Source organism: Rhinoderma darwinii, chromosome 1 (assembly GCF_050947455.1).
Source record: "Rhinoderma darwinii isolate aRhiDar2 chromosome 1, aRhiDar2.hap1, whole genome shotgun sequence".
Taxonomy (NCBI): domain Eukaryota; kingdom Metazoa; phylum Chordata; class Amphibia; order Anura; family Rhinodermatidae; genus Rhinoderma; species Rhinoderma darwinii.
Window position 1 is genome coordinate 648,245,612 of NC_134687.1, and position 16,704 is coordinate 648,262,315.

Genomic DNA, 16,704 nt, shown 5'->3' on the forward strand with positions numbered 1-16,704 from the left:
TTGCAAGTGTGCATGAAGCTATTATTCGGCCACCCCTAAACAATGCTCACAAGCAGAAACGGTTGCAGTGGGCTCAGAAATACATGAAGACAAAATTTCAAACCGTGTTGTTTACTGATGAGTGCTGTTCAACCCTGGATGGTCCAGATGGATCGAGTAGTGGATGGTTGGTGAATGGCCACCATGTCCCAACAAGGATGCGACGTCAGCAAGGAGGTGGCGGAGTTATGTTTTGGGCTGGAATCACGGGGAGAGAGCTGGTAGGCCCCTTTAGGGTCCCTGACGGTGTGAAAATGACCTCTGCAAAGTACGTAGAGTTTGACCACTTTCTTCCGTGGTACAAAAAGAAGAACCGTACCTTCCGTAGCAAAATTATCTTCCTGCATGACAATGCACAATCTCATGCTGCAAAGAATACCTCTGTGTCATTGGCTGCTATGGGCATAAAAGAAGAGAAACTCATGGTGTGGCCCCCATGTTCCCCTGACCTCAACCCTTTTGAGAACCTTTGGAGCATCCTCAAGCAAAATATCTGAGGGTGTAAGGCAGTTCACATCAAAATAGAAGCTCTGGGGGGCTATTCTGACATCCTGCAAAGATATTCAAGCAGAAACTGTCCAAATACTCACTTTTGATTTCTGTAAATATGACCTCCTGGTGCTGCAAATTCAACAAATGACCATTTTAGTTCTCTTTACAACCTTTAAAATGTTTTGATCTCTGCTGTGCATAATAAATTGAAACCGTGCATTTTGAGTTTACTTCTAAAAAAAAAAAACTGTTATTAGATTTGTTCAATAAAATTCGCAATATACTCCAACGGTTGATGGCTTGAAGATTATACTGACTGTCATTCGCATCGACTATTTAGGAAAATCAGCGAAAAATAACATTTGCATAAAAATTTGGAACGCGGTGTAGATGTATGCCAGTACATTAAAGTTTAAAAATAAAGTAAAAACAATATATATTAAATTAAAAAAAATACACATACACCTTTTTCACAATAAACATTAACCCGTTAGTGACCGCCAATACGCCTTTTTACGGCGGCCACTAATGGGCTTTATTCTGATGCATATGCATTTTTTACGTTGCTTCATCAGATTAAATAAACAGCAGGGAGCCGTTAAATCTCCCTGCTCTCCGCTACCAGAGACAGCTGGGGGCATCCCTGCTCGAATGTGTGAGATCTATATCAGTATCTATCTCACCCGTTTAAAGGAAGGGTGTCGCGAAAAAAAATGTGCTTTTAGTGTTTTATTAAAAAATGTTTTATTTGTGTGTTTGTGTTTTACTTTTTATTTTTGAACTTTTTCTTGTCTATGGGGCTGCCATTTGTTTTGTTTCATCTCTGTATGTGTCGATTAACGACACATACAGACATGGAATACGGCACATACAGCCCCATAGTGAATGCGAACGGGACCCGTTCCATTCACTATGCTGTACGCCGTCTGTGTGGGAACGGCGCATGCGCCGCTCCCACACAGTCCAAATGGAAGGTCTTCGGCTGAGCGACGTCCGGCGCCATTTTCTTGTGGACCGGAAGCCGTGGCCGGACAGTAAGATTACTACTTCCGGTTGCGGCTTCCGGACATGTGATCTAATGCAAGCACTAGGAGCAAAGGGAGCGGCGGCGGCAGGAGCAGGTAAGTTATTTCTGTGTATGTACGTGTTTTAGTGTGTGATTACTACTGTATGTAAGCCTACTACACTGTGTGTTCGCTCAAAAAATGGTGGCACACAGTGTAGGAGGTTTGAACGTTCAATCCCCTCCTTTCTCCTGGCACTAGCCAGAATAAGGGAGGGGGGATTGTTTGAGGACGCTAGAGAGAGTGTGTATTCTCCAATTTTGCAGCACAAAGCAATGTGGTTGCTTTACCACATGCCAATGCTGCAATTTTGGGAATTGCTCCATCACTGGGAAATGTTATAAATTAGAATCTAATTTATAATATTTCCTGACTCGTGAAAAAAATGAGAACAATGTTTAATCATTTATACACTAACTGTTTAACTAAATAAAATAAAAAAAATTCTATCGACACATTCCCTTTAACTCAGATGCGGCGCTCAATAGCAAGCGCCGCATCTGAGTTGTTTTGGAGAGAGGGAGGGAGCTCCCTCTTTCTCCCACCGACACCCGGCGATAAGATCACCGAGTGTCTGTGTCTCCGATGGCAGTCAGGGGCCTAATAAAGGCCCCCAGGTCTGCCTGTAGTGGATGCCTGCTAGGTCATGCCGGAGGCATGGCCTAGCAGATGCCTGTCCGTTTTAAACGGACAGGCAGTGTATTCTAAAAGTGATCGGACAATCGCATATTAATGTCCCCTAGTGTGACTAGTAAAAATGTTTCAAAAAAAAAGTTTAATTATGTTAATAAAAAAAATGTGAAAAAAAAAAAAAGAAACTCACTTTTTCCCCTTACAAACTGCTTTACTATTAAAAAGCCAAAATAAAGTAAAAAAGTTACACATATTTGGTATCGCCGCGTCCGTAACGACCCCGACTATAAAGCTATTACATTACTTAACCCGCACGGTGAACACCGTAAAAAAATAAATAAAAAACAATGGAAAAATTGCTGTTTTCTGTGAATCCTGACTTAAAAAAATGTGATGAAAAGTGATCAAAAAGTCGCATCTACTCCAAAATGGTACCAATAAAAACTACAAGTCGTCCTGTAAAAAAAAAAAGCCCTCATACAACTGCATCGGCGGAAAATAAAAAAGCTATGGCTCTTCAAATATGGAGACACAAAAACAAATAATTTTGAAAAAAAAGCGTTTTTACTGTGTCAGCTGCATATGATGCGTGGCTGCGTGATTTTCGTGCAGCCGCCATCATTATGACACTCTGTATGTTTGTAAACCGAAAAGCACGTGGGGTTCTTTTCTGTTTTCATTCATCCTTTTTACTGCTGTTGCGCGAATCACGCTCGTCACACGGAAGTGGTTCCGAGTGCTGCGCGTGATTTTCACGCACCCATTGACTTCAATGGGTGCGTGATGCGCGAACAACGCATGAATATAAGACACGTCGTGAGTTTTACGCAGCGGACACACGCAAGTTATTAAAAGTTAATCAATAAATATGTACCTCAAAATGGTGCTTTTAAAGAATACAACTTGTCCCGCAAAAACAAGACCTTATACAGCTATGTCGACCCAAAAATAAAAAAGTTATAGCTCTTGGAATGCGACGATGGAAAAACGTAACAAATACCTTGGTCATTAAGGTTTAAAATAGGCTGGTCATTAAGGGGTTAAAATAAGTTTCAATACATAAAATATACATATGGCAATATTTAGAGGAAAAAGACATGGACCGCACAATCCACAATATATACGTTGATCTGAGCCGCTGGGCATAATTTAGAAAGATGAACATGAGGTTCTTTGTAAACATTTTGATCAAACTGTATAAGCCCACTTGCCACTTCACGGCGACCTCTCTAAAGTGGGTCCCTACTCTAGCGGTTGCAGCACCGCATGGCGGCTACAGCCACCGCAGCACCGCTCCTGCAGAGGGAGCAACCCAGGGGCCCAAAAGCACCCATGCTATGAGACCGTGCCAAGCCTCCTTGGATTGTGCGGTCCATGTCTTTTTCCTCTAAATATTGCTATATATATATATATATATATATATATACCAAGCACCTTTTTTGGGGATATTTTTGGGTCTCGGTGGAAGGGACGGGGTGTAAAAAGTGGCGTTCTGAAAGTCTGTGCACATATTCAGACTCACAGGTATAGTGGAATCAAAAAGGAGACGCTCCACGACCTGCTCCTGGAACTGAAGAAAAGTTAGGGTATGTGCACACACAAACTCAAAAACGTCTGAAAATAGGGAGCGGTTTTCAGAAAAATCAGCCTCTGATTTTCAGCCGTTTTTGAAGCTGAAAATGAAGCTTCTTTTAATTTGGAGCTTCTTTTGAGGCGTTTTTCATAGTGTGCAATGGAAAATCCGCTCCAAAAAACGCCTCAAGAAGTGTCATGCTACTTTTTATGGAGCGTCCTTCTATGCTCCGTTTTTTAAAACGGAGGCGTAAAAAGACGCCCCGTATGAACTGAATGCTATTATTCCCATTGATTTCAATGGCAGATATTTGTAGGCGTTCAGCTTCAGTTTTGTCAGGCGTTTTTTGAGGCATAAACACCGCGAAATATGCCTGAAAAGACTGCGTGTGAACATACCCTGAGCGTTCCTTGGACCTTTTTTGAAGAGCACAAAACTGTTCTAGGTAGCAATCTGAATTAGGTAGGTTCGTACCTTTTTGTAGCAGGCCTTATTTTTTCGCTTCACCAGGTAAGGTTGAAGCACCTGGTCGGAAATATCTACACAACCCATAAATTTGTTGTAGTCTGTTACACAGACAGGTTTCTGCTTTCCAGTGGTAGCCCCCCTCCCTCTAATTGTCACTGTGGTGTCCGCATGCAGAGTGGACAGCATGTAGACATCCTTTCTGTCAGTCCACTTCACTGCAAGTAATTCCTCACTTGCAAGTGCCTTGGATGTTCCTTTTTCCAAATGCCTGGACACCAACTGTTGTGGGAATACCACTCTGTTTTTCCGTACTGTTCCGCAGGCCCCTGTAGTTGCAGCATGGAGGGCTTTATAAAGGGCAACACTTGCAAAAAAAAATTGTCTGTTTAGACATGGTACCCTCTGTGCAGGAATGGCTCCATTATGTTCCACACTATTTTGCCAGAGATGCCAATGTTTTCTGGGCAGCCTGGGGGATGAATTTGGTGGTCCCTGCCTTTTTATAGATTTTAAAACTGCAGATGTAACCCGTTGTGCTCTGGCACACTTTGTGTTACCCCATGTCTGGCTCGTTTGGAGGAGATGAAATGACAAAAAGAAAGACGGCCTTTAAAGCTCATAAACCATTCATCTACTGATACAGTTTGGTCAGGGGTATAGAAATTTAGAAATAAATCCGTTTTTAAAAGGGCGATTTAATGGCCCTAATTTATTAAGCCGATCATAGCCTGGGTCACTTCTTGGGGGGACTTGGGAATTATCTGTAAAATACATGAACCACATTAGGGCTTCATAGGTTTCTGGACATCACTGCTACAAATACTAATAAGCCCTGAGGAAGCCACATTGTGGGGCAGTCAGTCCCCTTCTCCCCTCTTGACATATCACAGTAACATGTTGGTTTGACCCCCTTGACATATCACAGTAACATGTTGGTTTGATGCAACATTTGTATGCGTATATTGGGATTGCATATCTAGGGGATTAGGTGGTGTTGTGGAGGCTTGCATTTCTTTTGCCACTTATCAGGGTGGCTACACCCCCCAGGGATTTCTTGCAGCATGTTGATGCTATTTTAAATGTTTTAAATTTTTTCATGTAGTGTAATTCTAATAAAAACTTATATTTGTAATATACACAGTTATTTCATGGTATTTTTCTTGCCATATATACATACCCGTTGGTGTTTAAACAAATACAGGGATAGCGTGGACAGCACTGGAAGTCCAGTGCATTCCCAAAAGCATTTTTTGTATGCTTCATTTTTGCGTCTGTGAACATAGAGCTGATGTGACTTGCCAAAAAGCTCCAGTTTTGTCTCATCTGTCTAAAGGGCATTCTCCCAGAAGCTTTGTGACTTGTCAATATGCATTTTGGAAAATTACAGTCTCGCTTTTTTATCATCCGCTCTATGTTCACAGATGCAAAAATGAAGCAAACAAAGAAAAGAACATTGTACCTTCTGTGAAACATGGAGGAGGCTGGGTTATGTTTTGGGGCTGCTTTTCTGCATCTGGCACAGGGTGTCCTGAATTTGTTCAGGGTAAAATAAAATCTCAAGACTATCAAGGCATTCTGGAGCGAAATGTGGTGCCCAGTGTCAGAAAGCTTGGTCTCCATCGCAGGTCATGGGTCCTCCAACAGGATAATGACCCAAAATACAAAGCTAAAAACGTCCAATAATGGATAAGAGCAAAGCATTGGACTATTGTGAAGTGGCTTCTATGAGCCCTGATCTAAATCCTATTGAACATCTGTGGAAGGAGCTGAAACCTGTAGTCTGGAGAAGGCAACCCTCAAACCTGAGACAGCTGGAGCAGTGTCCTCGCAAGGAGTGGCCAAAATACCTGTGGACACACACTATTTACGGACGTAATTTTTGCCCCGAAATACGTCCGAAATAGCGGCTCAATAGCGTCGGCAAACATCTGCCCATTCATTAGAATGGGTCTTACGATGTTCTGTGCAGACGGTCATTTTTTTTCACGCCCCGCTGTCAAAAGGCGGGGCGTAAAAAAGACGCCCACGTCAAAGAAGTGCCTGTCACTTCTTCAGATGTAAATGGAGCCGTTTTCCATGGACTCCATGGAAAAACGGCTCCATTTACGTCCGTAATGGACGCAGCGAAAAGCGCCTCAACATGCCATTACGGCTGAAATTACGGTGCTGTTTTCTCCTGAAAACAGCCCCGTAATTTCAGCCGTTACAGATGCTGCCGTGTGAACATACCCTTACACAAATTGTTTGTTTGCAGTAATTGCCTCAAAAGGTTGTGGAACAAAATATTAAGTTAAGTGGACCATCATTTTAGTCCAGGCCAGTTTCATTAGTTTAAAAAAAAAAATTATAATAATAATTCTGTGTCACCACAATTCAAAAGCAATGTCTGATTTACATTAGTTGATTTTCAGTAAATTAAAATGTATTATTACTTTTGTCAGGTTTACTTTAGGTTCTTGAAACGAAGAGTAACAGCAGAATATTGTAGTTTTTGTTTTTTTTTGTATTTTCTTAAATAAATAAAATGTAAAAATGAAAAAAAAAAACCTAACCCTAATGAATCCCTAATCCCTAATGAATACCTAAAGCCTTCAGTCATTACAGCCCTAAATCCTAACCCTAATCTAGCACTGACCCTAATCTATAATATATATGGACAGCAGGTGATATCGGCGTGTTTTTGAACTTTTTTCACAGCACAGGACTGATTTCTCTTCTCACAAAGCAACTGCAATGAGAGGGGAGAGAAACACAGCCCAAGTCCTGTCTGGGTTATAAAAATAACTTTGTGATCTCTAATAGGTTTATCACAGAGATCACCAGATCAGGCACCAGTCAGAATGGTCCCTAGTGGTTGCTGAGCCAGATGCTGCCTCAGGCAGCTTGGGCACAGCTTTATATCTTCGCATCTTTTATTTTAACAATTTAGTGGGGGGGATTGGCAGTGGGGGGGGATTCCTGTCGGGGGTGGTGGGGGGCTTTGTTTAACATTTTATTACCCTTTCTCTCACCTCTGTCAGAAGTTATTCCATGAGAGGAGAAAGGATGAGGAACCGGCAACTTGAGGTGACCGTCGTGATTTAATGAATCACGGCGATCCCCTGACCAGAGACCAAATGTTATGGTCCCCTGTAGCTGTGAGAGCGCAGCTTAAATTAAATAATTCGGCGCTACTTTAGATTAAAGTGCTGCCGTGAAAAAGCATCTCACTAGTCTAAAAAAAACCTTAGTGACCGCCGTAAAAAGGCGTATTGATGGTCACTAAGGGGTTAAAGGGCCAAATGTGTTGGCAGAGGGCAGACTTTATTGCCAGACAAGGTTCTGCTTGTCAAAAAAAAATTAATTCATTAAGTCAAGTTTTTTGTAATAAAGTGGAGGACTGGGTGTAGACAAGAATCCTGGATTTTGTCATCGATATATTTTAAAGTGTTCTAAAAAGCGTTATAAGGCTGGAATCACACACTGTTTTTTTTAGCTGAATCCAGGAGTGAATTCCAAAGGCATTGCTTATGCATCTCCCTACTCTCTTGGCTCAAAACACTGCACATGTGTTTCCAGCCTAATATGAATGTTATAAATTTGTCAACTTTTGTGTTTTGTAACAACATCACACAATACATTTTTAATCCTAACAGAAAATCCCAGTACGAATTCTGAGAGAAACTTCAGGTTATCGATCAATTATAAAGTAGAAGATGAAGATATTATGCAGCAGACTTCAGGAGAAAACCTCATTACCATTAATGTACATCCAGGACTTCACAGTACAGATCTGTCATATAATTTCACTAATCATGAGGAATCTTCTCCTGACCAATCACAGATTGTTACCACAAGTACAACTCAGAAACTGGGTAAAAGGTTTCAATGTGGTGAACAGTTCCCAAACTGCTCAGGTCGTTTTACAAATATAAGAATTCACACAGGAGAGAAGCCGTATTCATGTTCAGAATGTGGGAAATGTTTTGCACGAAAATCAAGTCTTGTTATACATGTGAGAATTCACACAGGAGAGAAGCTGTTTTCATGTTCAGAATGTGCGAAATGTTTTACATATAAATCAGATCTTGTTATACATGAGAGAAGTCACACAGGGGAGAAGCCGTATTCATGTTCAGAATGTGGGAAATGTTTTACAGTTAAATCAAGTCTTGCTAAACATGAGAGAATCCACACAGGAGAGAGGCCATATTCATGTTCAGAATGTGGGAAATGTTTTACACAAAAATCACATCTTGTTTTACATGAGAGAAGTCACACAGGAAAGAAGCCATATTCATGTTCAGAATGTGGAAAATGTTTTGCAGATAATTCAAATCTTGTTAGACATCAGATAAATCACACAGGAGAGAAGCCATATTCATGTACAGAATGTGGAAAATGTTTTGCACAAAAATCACATCTTGTTAGACATGAGAGAAGTCGCACAGGAGAGAAGCCATATTCATGTTCAGAATGTGGGAAATGTTTTACTGCTAAAGGCAAACGTAGGGCTCATCAGAGAAGTCACACAGTGAAAAAGTCGTTTTGATATTCTATATGTGGAAGATGTTTTAGAAAGAAATACAATTTTGGAACTCCGAGAATCACAGAGTAGAATCCATATTCTCATTTAGAATGTGGGAAATGCTATAAGAGCAAAAAATTATTTTAAACACATCCGTTTATTCATAGGCATTAAACAGCCAATAAGAGTGTATATTATTTTTTGGGGTGGAATTAGCCTGGATCTGACAAACACCCAAATTATATTTACCGGAGATCAACGGTGACTGGAATCAATATTGTGTATATAAATAGGAAAATAAGGGTATGTTCACACGACCTATTTACGGACGTAAATCGGGCGTTTTTGCCCCGAATTACGCCCGAAAATAGCGCCTCAATAGCGCTGACAAACATCTGCCCATTGAAAGCAATGGGCAGACGTTTGTCTGTTCACACGAGGCGTATATTTACGCGCCGCTGTCAAATGACGGCGCGCAAATAGACGCCCGCGTCAAAGAAGTGACCTGTCACTTCTTTGGCCGTAATTGGAGCCGCTATTCATTGACTCCAATGAATAGCAGCGCTAATTACGGCCGTAATTGACGCGGCGTTCAAGCGCCTGCACATGCCGGTACGGCTGAAATTACGGGGATGTTTTCAGGCTGAAACATCCCCGTAATTTCAGCCGTTACGGACCCCCGCCGTGTGAACATACCCTAAGAGTCTTGTTTGCTTACAAAGCAGAGAAGCTGAATTGTCACCATGAACCTTGCTTCTCCTGCAATGTGGCGGAATTTATGAATACTATAACAAGAAGCCAGAGTGACAGTAAGGACAATGTAAACACTTTGTTTTTAACATATATGGACATTTTTATATTTGACTTTCATTAAAACAGTAAAAAAAGATGAAGGTGATGAAATGTTACGAAACCGTAAAGAAGGAGGGGCTTTTATCTTTCCCTTCACTTCTTTAACAACTGTAGCGCGAATCACGCGCGTCACCCGGAAGTGCTTCCGTGTGCCATGCGCGATTTGCACGCACCCATTGACTTCAATGAGTGCGTGCTGCGCGAAACACGGGCAAGCATAGGACATGTCGTGAGTTTTACGCAGCGGACACACGCTGCGTGAAAATCACTGACAATCTGAACGTCCCCATAGCCTAACATAGGTCCGTGCGACCCGCGTGATTTTCACGAGCGCATTACGGACGTAATATACGTTCATGTGAATAAGGCCTTAGGGTAGATTCACTTCAGCAAATTTCTGAAACTGAAAATACATTCCGTACATCTGAGTGTGGTTGTTTCTGCAGCATGCACATGGATTCTAAATGCCCCATTAACCTCTTCAGGACTGAGCCTGCTTTGACCTTGTGAACGCAGCCGATTTTTTTTCAAATCTGAGATTTCTCACTTTATGTGGTATTAACTTGGGAATGCTTTTACCTATCCAAGCGATTCTGAGATTTTCTCCTGACGTACTTTATGTTAATGTAAAAATTTGGTCGAAAAATTCTGTGTTTATAAAAAACACAAATTTTGAGAAAATTTTCAAAAAATATTATTTTTCTAAATTTAAATATATCTGCTTGCAAAACAGATAGTAATACCACACCAAATAGTTACTAATTAACATCCCATATGTCTACTTTATGTTTGCATCTTTTTTTGAACATCCTTTTATTTTTCCAGGATCTTACAAGGCTTAGAACTTAAGCAGCAATTTCTCACTTTTTCAAGAAAATTTCCAAAATCATTTTTTTTGTGGATCTGTTCTGAAGTGGATTTAAGGGCCTTATATATTAGAAACCCCACATACGTCATCCAATTTTAAAATCTGCACCCCTCAAAGTTTTCAAAACAGCATTTAGAAAGTTTCTTAACCCTTTAGATATTTCATAGGAATTAAAGCGGTGGTGAAATTTATAATTTATTTTTAGAAAATCAATTTTTATAATGTTTTTTTCTGTAACACTGAAGGTTTTACTAGAGAAAAGCAACTCAATATTTCCCAGATTCTGCAGTTTTTAGAAATATCCCACATGTGGCCCTAGTGTGCTAATGGACTGAAGACACAGTTCTCAGAAGCAAAGGAGCACCTAGTGGATTTTGGGGCCTTCTTTATATTAGAATGTATTTTAGGCACCATGTTAGTTTTGAAGAGATCTTGTGGGGCCAAAACCGTGCAAACACCCCCAAAAAGACACCATTTGGCAAACTACACCCCTTAACCCCTTCCCACATTTTCACGTACAGTTCCGTGATGGGAACTGGCGTTTTCACGCAATTCCACGTAACTGTACGTGAAGGAGATGGAGCTGGCTCAGGAGCTGAGCCCGCACCATAACCGCCGGGTGACAGCTGTTTGTTACAGCTGGCACCCTAAGGTATCGGCCAGGACCGGAGCTAGCCTCCGATCTGACCGATTAACCCCTCACATGCTGCGTTCAATAGAGATCGCAGTATGTGAGGAGTTTATAGCCACCGGCACCCCAACAGCGTGATCGCTGGGTTGTCGGTGGCTGCAAAGGCGATTGGAGGCCTAATACTTACCTCCCTCTATGCCAGCAACGAAATCCTCCTGTGCCCCGTCGGCGGCAGGGCCCAAAAGGCTTCCGGTACCATCGGCAAGATGGCGCCGACTCAGCTTCCGGCTCAGAAGCTGAGCTGGCATCTTCAGGAGTGGGTATACGCTGTTTGTTACAGCGGACGCCCCACTGTAAAGGCAGGAACCGGAGCTAGCTCCGATTCCTGCCATTAACCCCTTCAATGCAGCGATCCAATGCGATCGCTGCATCAAAGTGGTTTGTATCAAAGGCTGGCGACTGCTACTATGGCAGCAGGAGGCCTAACAATGGCTTCCTATCTGCCATTACGGAAGCCGATTAGGTCCCGTCCAGAGGCGGAGCCTGATCGGCTTGCTGTCAGTGAAAAACTGACAGTACTAATACATTGCACTACATAGGCAGTACAATGTATTAGAACATCAAACAAACAGTTGGACCTTCAAGTCCCCTAGTGGGACTAAAGGAAAGTGTAAAAAATACAATAAAAGTTTCAAGTAATAACATAAAACACAATCGCCCTTTTTCTTTTATCAAGTCATTTATTATTGAAAAAAATAATAAAGCCATACATATTTGGTATCGCTGCGACCGTAACGACCTGAACTATAAAAATATTATGTTATTTATTCCGCACAGTGAATGCTGTAAAAAAAACAAAAAAATACTGACATAATTGCTATTTTTTGGTCACTTTGTCTTCCAAAAATTTTAATAAAAAGTGATCAAAATGTCGCATGTACCTAAAAATGGTACCTATAAAAACTATAACTCGTCTCGCTAAAAACAAGCCCTCATACAGCTCCGTCGACGAAAAAATGAAAAAGGTATGGCTCTCCCAACTTGGCGACAGAAAAAATACATTCTCTTTACAAAAGTTATTTTATTGTGCAAAAAGTTGTAAAACATAAAAAAGTGCTATAAATTAGGTATCGCTGGAATCGTACGGACCGGCAGAATGAAAGTAACATGTAATTTATATTGCATGGTGAACGCTGTATAAAAAGAACTAAAAAAATATGCCAGAATTGCTGTTTTTTGGTCACCTTGCCTCCCAAAAAAAAAAAAGATAAGTGATCAAAAAGTCGCATGTACCACAAAATGGTACCAATAAAAACTACAGTGCGTCCCACAAAAAAACAGCCCTCATACCTCTAAGTCTATGAAAAAATAAAATTAGTTAAGGCTCCAATAAGTCAGGAAATAAAAAATATGCAGTTGTGCCGACCCAAGGGGATCATTTTTTCTGTTTCAAGTGGCAAATTATCAAGGGCCCAAAAATTAAGGAACCAGGAAGGGGAGGGCCCAAACATATCTGTTGGAAGCGAGGGCGCCCATATTATACCAGGACAACACTTCCCAGCAAAATTCCCCAAACTGCAAAGATGCCGAGTGTGGACCAAAAGGGGAATAAGAAAGGACATTTATTAGTGAGACACTGGCCTGTGCAGAAAGGATTGTGTCACAGCGTAACAAATATCTATGGATTATTTAATTGTTTTTTTTTACCCCAGTATTATACCACCTGACTATGCCCCTTACATACTCCGCAATACTCAAACAAAACTACTACCAAGCAAAATCCACGCTCCAAAAGCCAAATGGCGCTACCTCCATTCTGAACCCTACAGTGTGCCCAAACAGCCGTTTACTTCCACATAAATGGCATCGCCATACCCGGGAGAACCCTTTTAACAATTTTTGGGTTGTGTGTCTCCAGTGGCACAAGCTGGGCACTACATATTTGCCACTGAAATAGCATATTTAGTGAAAAATTTAAATTTTTACTTTGCACCTTCCGCAGCGCAATCATTCATGGAAAAGGCCTGTGGGGTGAAAATGCTCACTACACCCCTTAATAAATGCCTTGAGGGGTGCAGTTTCCAAAATGGGGTCACTTCTTAGGGGTTTCTTTTATTATTTCACATCTGAGCCTCTGCAATTTTGATCCAATACTTTGTAAATTGCCAAATTAGGCCTTAATTTTACATGGTACGGTTTCACTCCTGAACCTGGTCGAATGTCCAGGCAAAAGATTAGGGCCACATGTAGAGTGTTTCTAAAACCAGGAAACACAGCATAATAATTAGAGAGCTGTCTTGTTATGGTGGCACAAGCTGGGCACCACATATTGGCATATCTATGGAAAAAATCCCATCTTTACTCTGCAACATCGAGTGCACACCAATTTCTGCCAATCACCTGCGGGGTTAATAGGCTCACTACACCACTAGGTAAATACCTTGAGGGGTGTAGTTTCCAAAATGGGGTCACTTCTGGGGGGGATCCACTGTTTTGTCCCAGAGGGACTTTGCAAATGCGACATAGTGCCCAGAAACCAATCCCGCAAAATCTGTAGTCCAAAAGCAAATGGCTCACCTACACTTCTGAGCCCTACTCTGTGCCCAAACAGTAGATTATGACCATATATGGAGTATTGCCGTACACAGGAGAAGTTGCTTTACAAGTGTTGGGGTGCTTTTTTTTCATTTATTTGTTGAGAAAGTGAAACATTTTCAGCTAAAACTACGTCTTATTGAAGAAAAAGGATTTTTTTTATTTTCACTGCCCAATTCTAATAAAATCTATGAAACACCTGTGGGGTCAAAATGATCATTACACCCCTACATGAATTCCTCAAGGGGTGTAGTTTTCTGAATGGAGTCCCTTTTGGGTAGTTTCCACTGTACTGGTACCTTAGGAGCTTTGCAAAAGTGACATGGTGTCAAGAAACCAATCCAACAAAATCTGTGCTCCAAAAGTCAAATGGCGCTCCTTCTCTTCTGATCCTTTCCATGTGTCCAAACAGCAGTTTATGACCACAAATGGGGTATTTCCGTACTCCAGAGAAGTTGCTTTACAAATGTTGGGGGTTCTTTTATTCCTTTATTTGTTGAGAAAATGAAAAATTTTGAACTAAAGCTACGTCTTATTGGAAAAAAAGGATTAATTTTTTTTATCTTCACTACCCAATTCTAATAAAATCTATGAAACCCCTGTGGGGTCAAAATGCTCACTACACCCCTAGATGGAATCTTCAAGGGGTTTAGTTTCGTAAATGGAGTAACTTTTTTGGCGTTTTCACTGTTTTGGTCCCTTAAGGGCTTTGCAAATGCGACGTGGTCTCTGCAAACCATTTCTGCTAAATTTGAGCTCCAAAAGCCAAATCGCGCTCTTTCCCTTCTAAGCCCGGCCGTGTGTCCAAACAGCCGTTTAGGACCACATGTGGGGTATTATTTTACTCGGGAGAAATTGCTTTACAAATGTAGTGGTGCATTTTCTCCTTTAGTCCTTGTGGAAATTTGAAAAAATTAGCTAAACCTTTTCTTTGAAAGAATGTATATTTTCATTTTCACGGCCTAATTCGCAGTTTTTTTGCAGAAATTATTGAGAGTCAAAATGCTCACTATACCCCTAGATAATTTCCTAAAGGGGTATAGTTTCCAAAAATGAGGTCACTTGTGGGGATTTCCACTGTTTTGGCACCGCAAGAGCCATTCAAACCTGACATGGTGCCTAAAATATTTTCTAATAAAAAGGAGGCCCCAAAATCCTCTAGGTGCTCCTTTGCTTCTGAGGCCGGTGCTTCAGTCCATAAGTGCACTAGGGCCTCATTTGGGGTATTTCTATAAACTTCAGAACCTGAGCAATAAATATTTAGTTGCATTTCTCTGGTAGAACTTTCTGTGTTACAAAAAAAATAGATGAAAAATGAATTTCTGCAAAAAAAAAAGAAATTTCAAAATTTTACATCTACCTTGCCTTAATTCCTGTGAAACGTCTAATTGGTTAAGAGACTTTCTAAATGCTGTTTTAAATACTTTGAGGGGTGAAGATTTTAAAATGGGGTGACTTATAGGGGGTTTCTAATATATAAGGCCCTAAAATCCGCTTCACATCTGAACATTTGAACTGGCCCCTGTAAAAATAGCCTTTTCAAATTTTCTTGAAAATGTGAGAAATTGCTGCTAAATTCTACGTCCTAGAAAAATAAAAGGATGTTCAAAACAATGCCAATCTAAAGTAGACATATGGGTGATGTTAATTAGCAACAATTTTGTGTGGTATAAATGCCTGTCTTACAAGCAGATATATTTAAATTTAGAAAAATTCACATTTTTGCAATTTTTCGCAACATTTTGGTGTTTTTCACAATTAAATACTTAATGTATCGAGCAAATTTTGCCAGTATCATAAAGTCCAATGTGTCACGAGAAAACAATCTCAGAATCGCTTGGATAGGTAAAAGCATTCCGAAGTTATTACCACATAAAGTAAAACATGTCAGATTTGAAAAAATTGGCTGTGTCCTGAAGGCCAAAACAGGCTGTGTCCTTAAGGCATTGAGGAATCTATAGAGGGGTACTTTTTGACCCCACAGGTTTTAGACCGTGAAAATAAAAATTTACATTTTTCCCCAATAAAACATAGAAATTATAAATTTTTACAAGGCATCAATAAGAAAAAGCACTCTAACGTTTGAAATGCACTTTCTTCTGATTACGTCAATACCCCATATGTGGTAATAAACGGCTGTTTACACACGGCAGGGCTCAGAAGGGAAGGAACGTCATTTGGCTTTTGAAGCTCAAGTTTGCTGGATTGGTTTTCGGGTGCCATGTCGCATTTGCAAAGCCCCTGAGGGACCAAAACAGTGGAAACCCCCCAAAAGTGACTCCATTTGAAAAGTATAGCCCTAAAAGAATTTATCTAGGGGTATAGTGAACATTTTGATCCCACAGATTTTTTGCTGAATTTAATGGAATTAGGCCATATAAACTTCTATTGGTTTATTTTATTTTTTTTGCGGCGTTCACTGTGCACTATAAATGACATATTTCATTTATTCTGGGGGTCGATGCGATTACGGCGATACCTTATGTATATAGTTATTTTATGTTTTACGGTGTTTGCACAATTAAAATCAAGTAAAAAAAAAAGGTTTTATGTCGCCATTTTATAAGAGCCATGTAGTGGCACCAATATAAACTACAGTAATATAGACTGTAGTTTATATTGGTACCATTTTTGGGTACATGCGACTTTTTGATCCTTATTTATTAAATATTTTTGGAGCGGAAGTGACTAAAAATAGCGATTCTGGTATTGTTTTTTACCATTTTTTTTACAGCGTTCACTGTGCGGTATAACATATTTTTATAGTTCAAGCCGTTATGGGTGCGGCAATACCAATAATGCATAGTTTATTTTTTTTCTAATAGTCAAGGACTTTATAAGGGAAAAAGGGCGGTTTTAATTGTATTACTTGGAACTTTTAGGGTATGTGCACACACACTAATTACGTCCGTAATTGACGGACGTATTTCGGCCGCAAGTCCCGGACCGAACACAGTGCAAGGAGCCGGGCTCCTAGCATCA

The 16,704-nt window shown here is 40.5% G+C and overlaps 1 protein-coding gene across 1 annotated transcript in view; it reads left to right on the top strand.

Moving 5' to 3' along the window:
- Positions 1-9,075, top strand: part of LOC142697939 (uncharacterized) — a 38,407-nt gene extending 29,332 nt beyond the window's left edge. Inside the window, exon 7 of the mRNA XM_075847735.1 lies at positions 7,905-9,075. Coding sequence (XP_075703850.1) covers positions 7,905-8,800 — 896 coding nt within the window. The 3' untranslated portion in view covers positions 8,801-9,075. The remainder of the gene's footprint in view (positions 1-7,904) is intronic.
- The last annotated feature ends 7,629 nt before the right edge of the window (positions 9,076-16,704 follow it).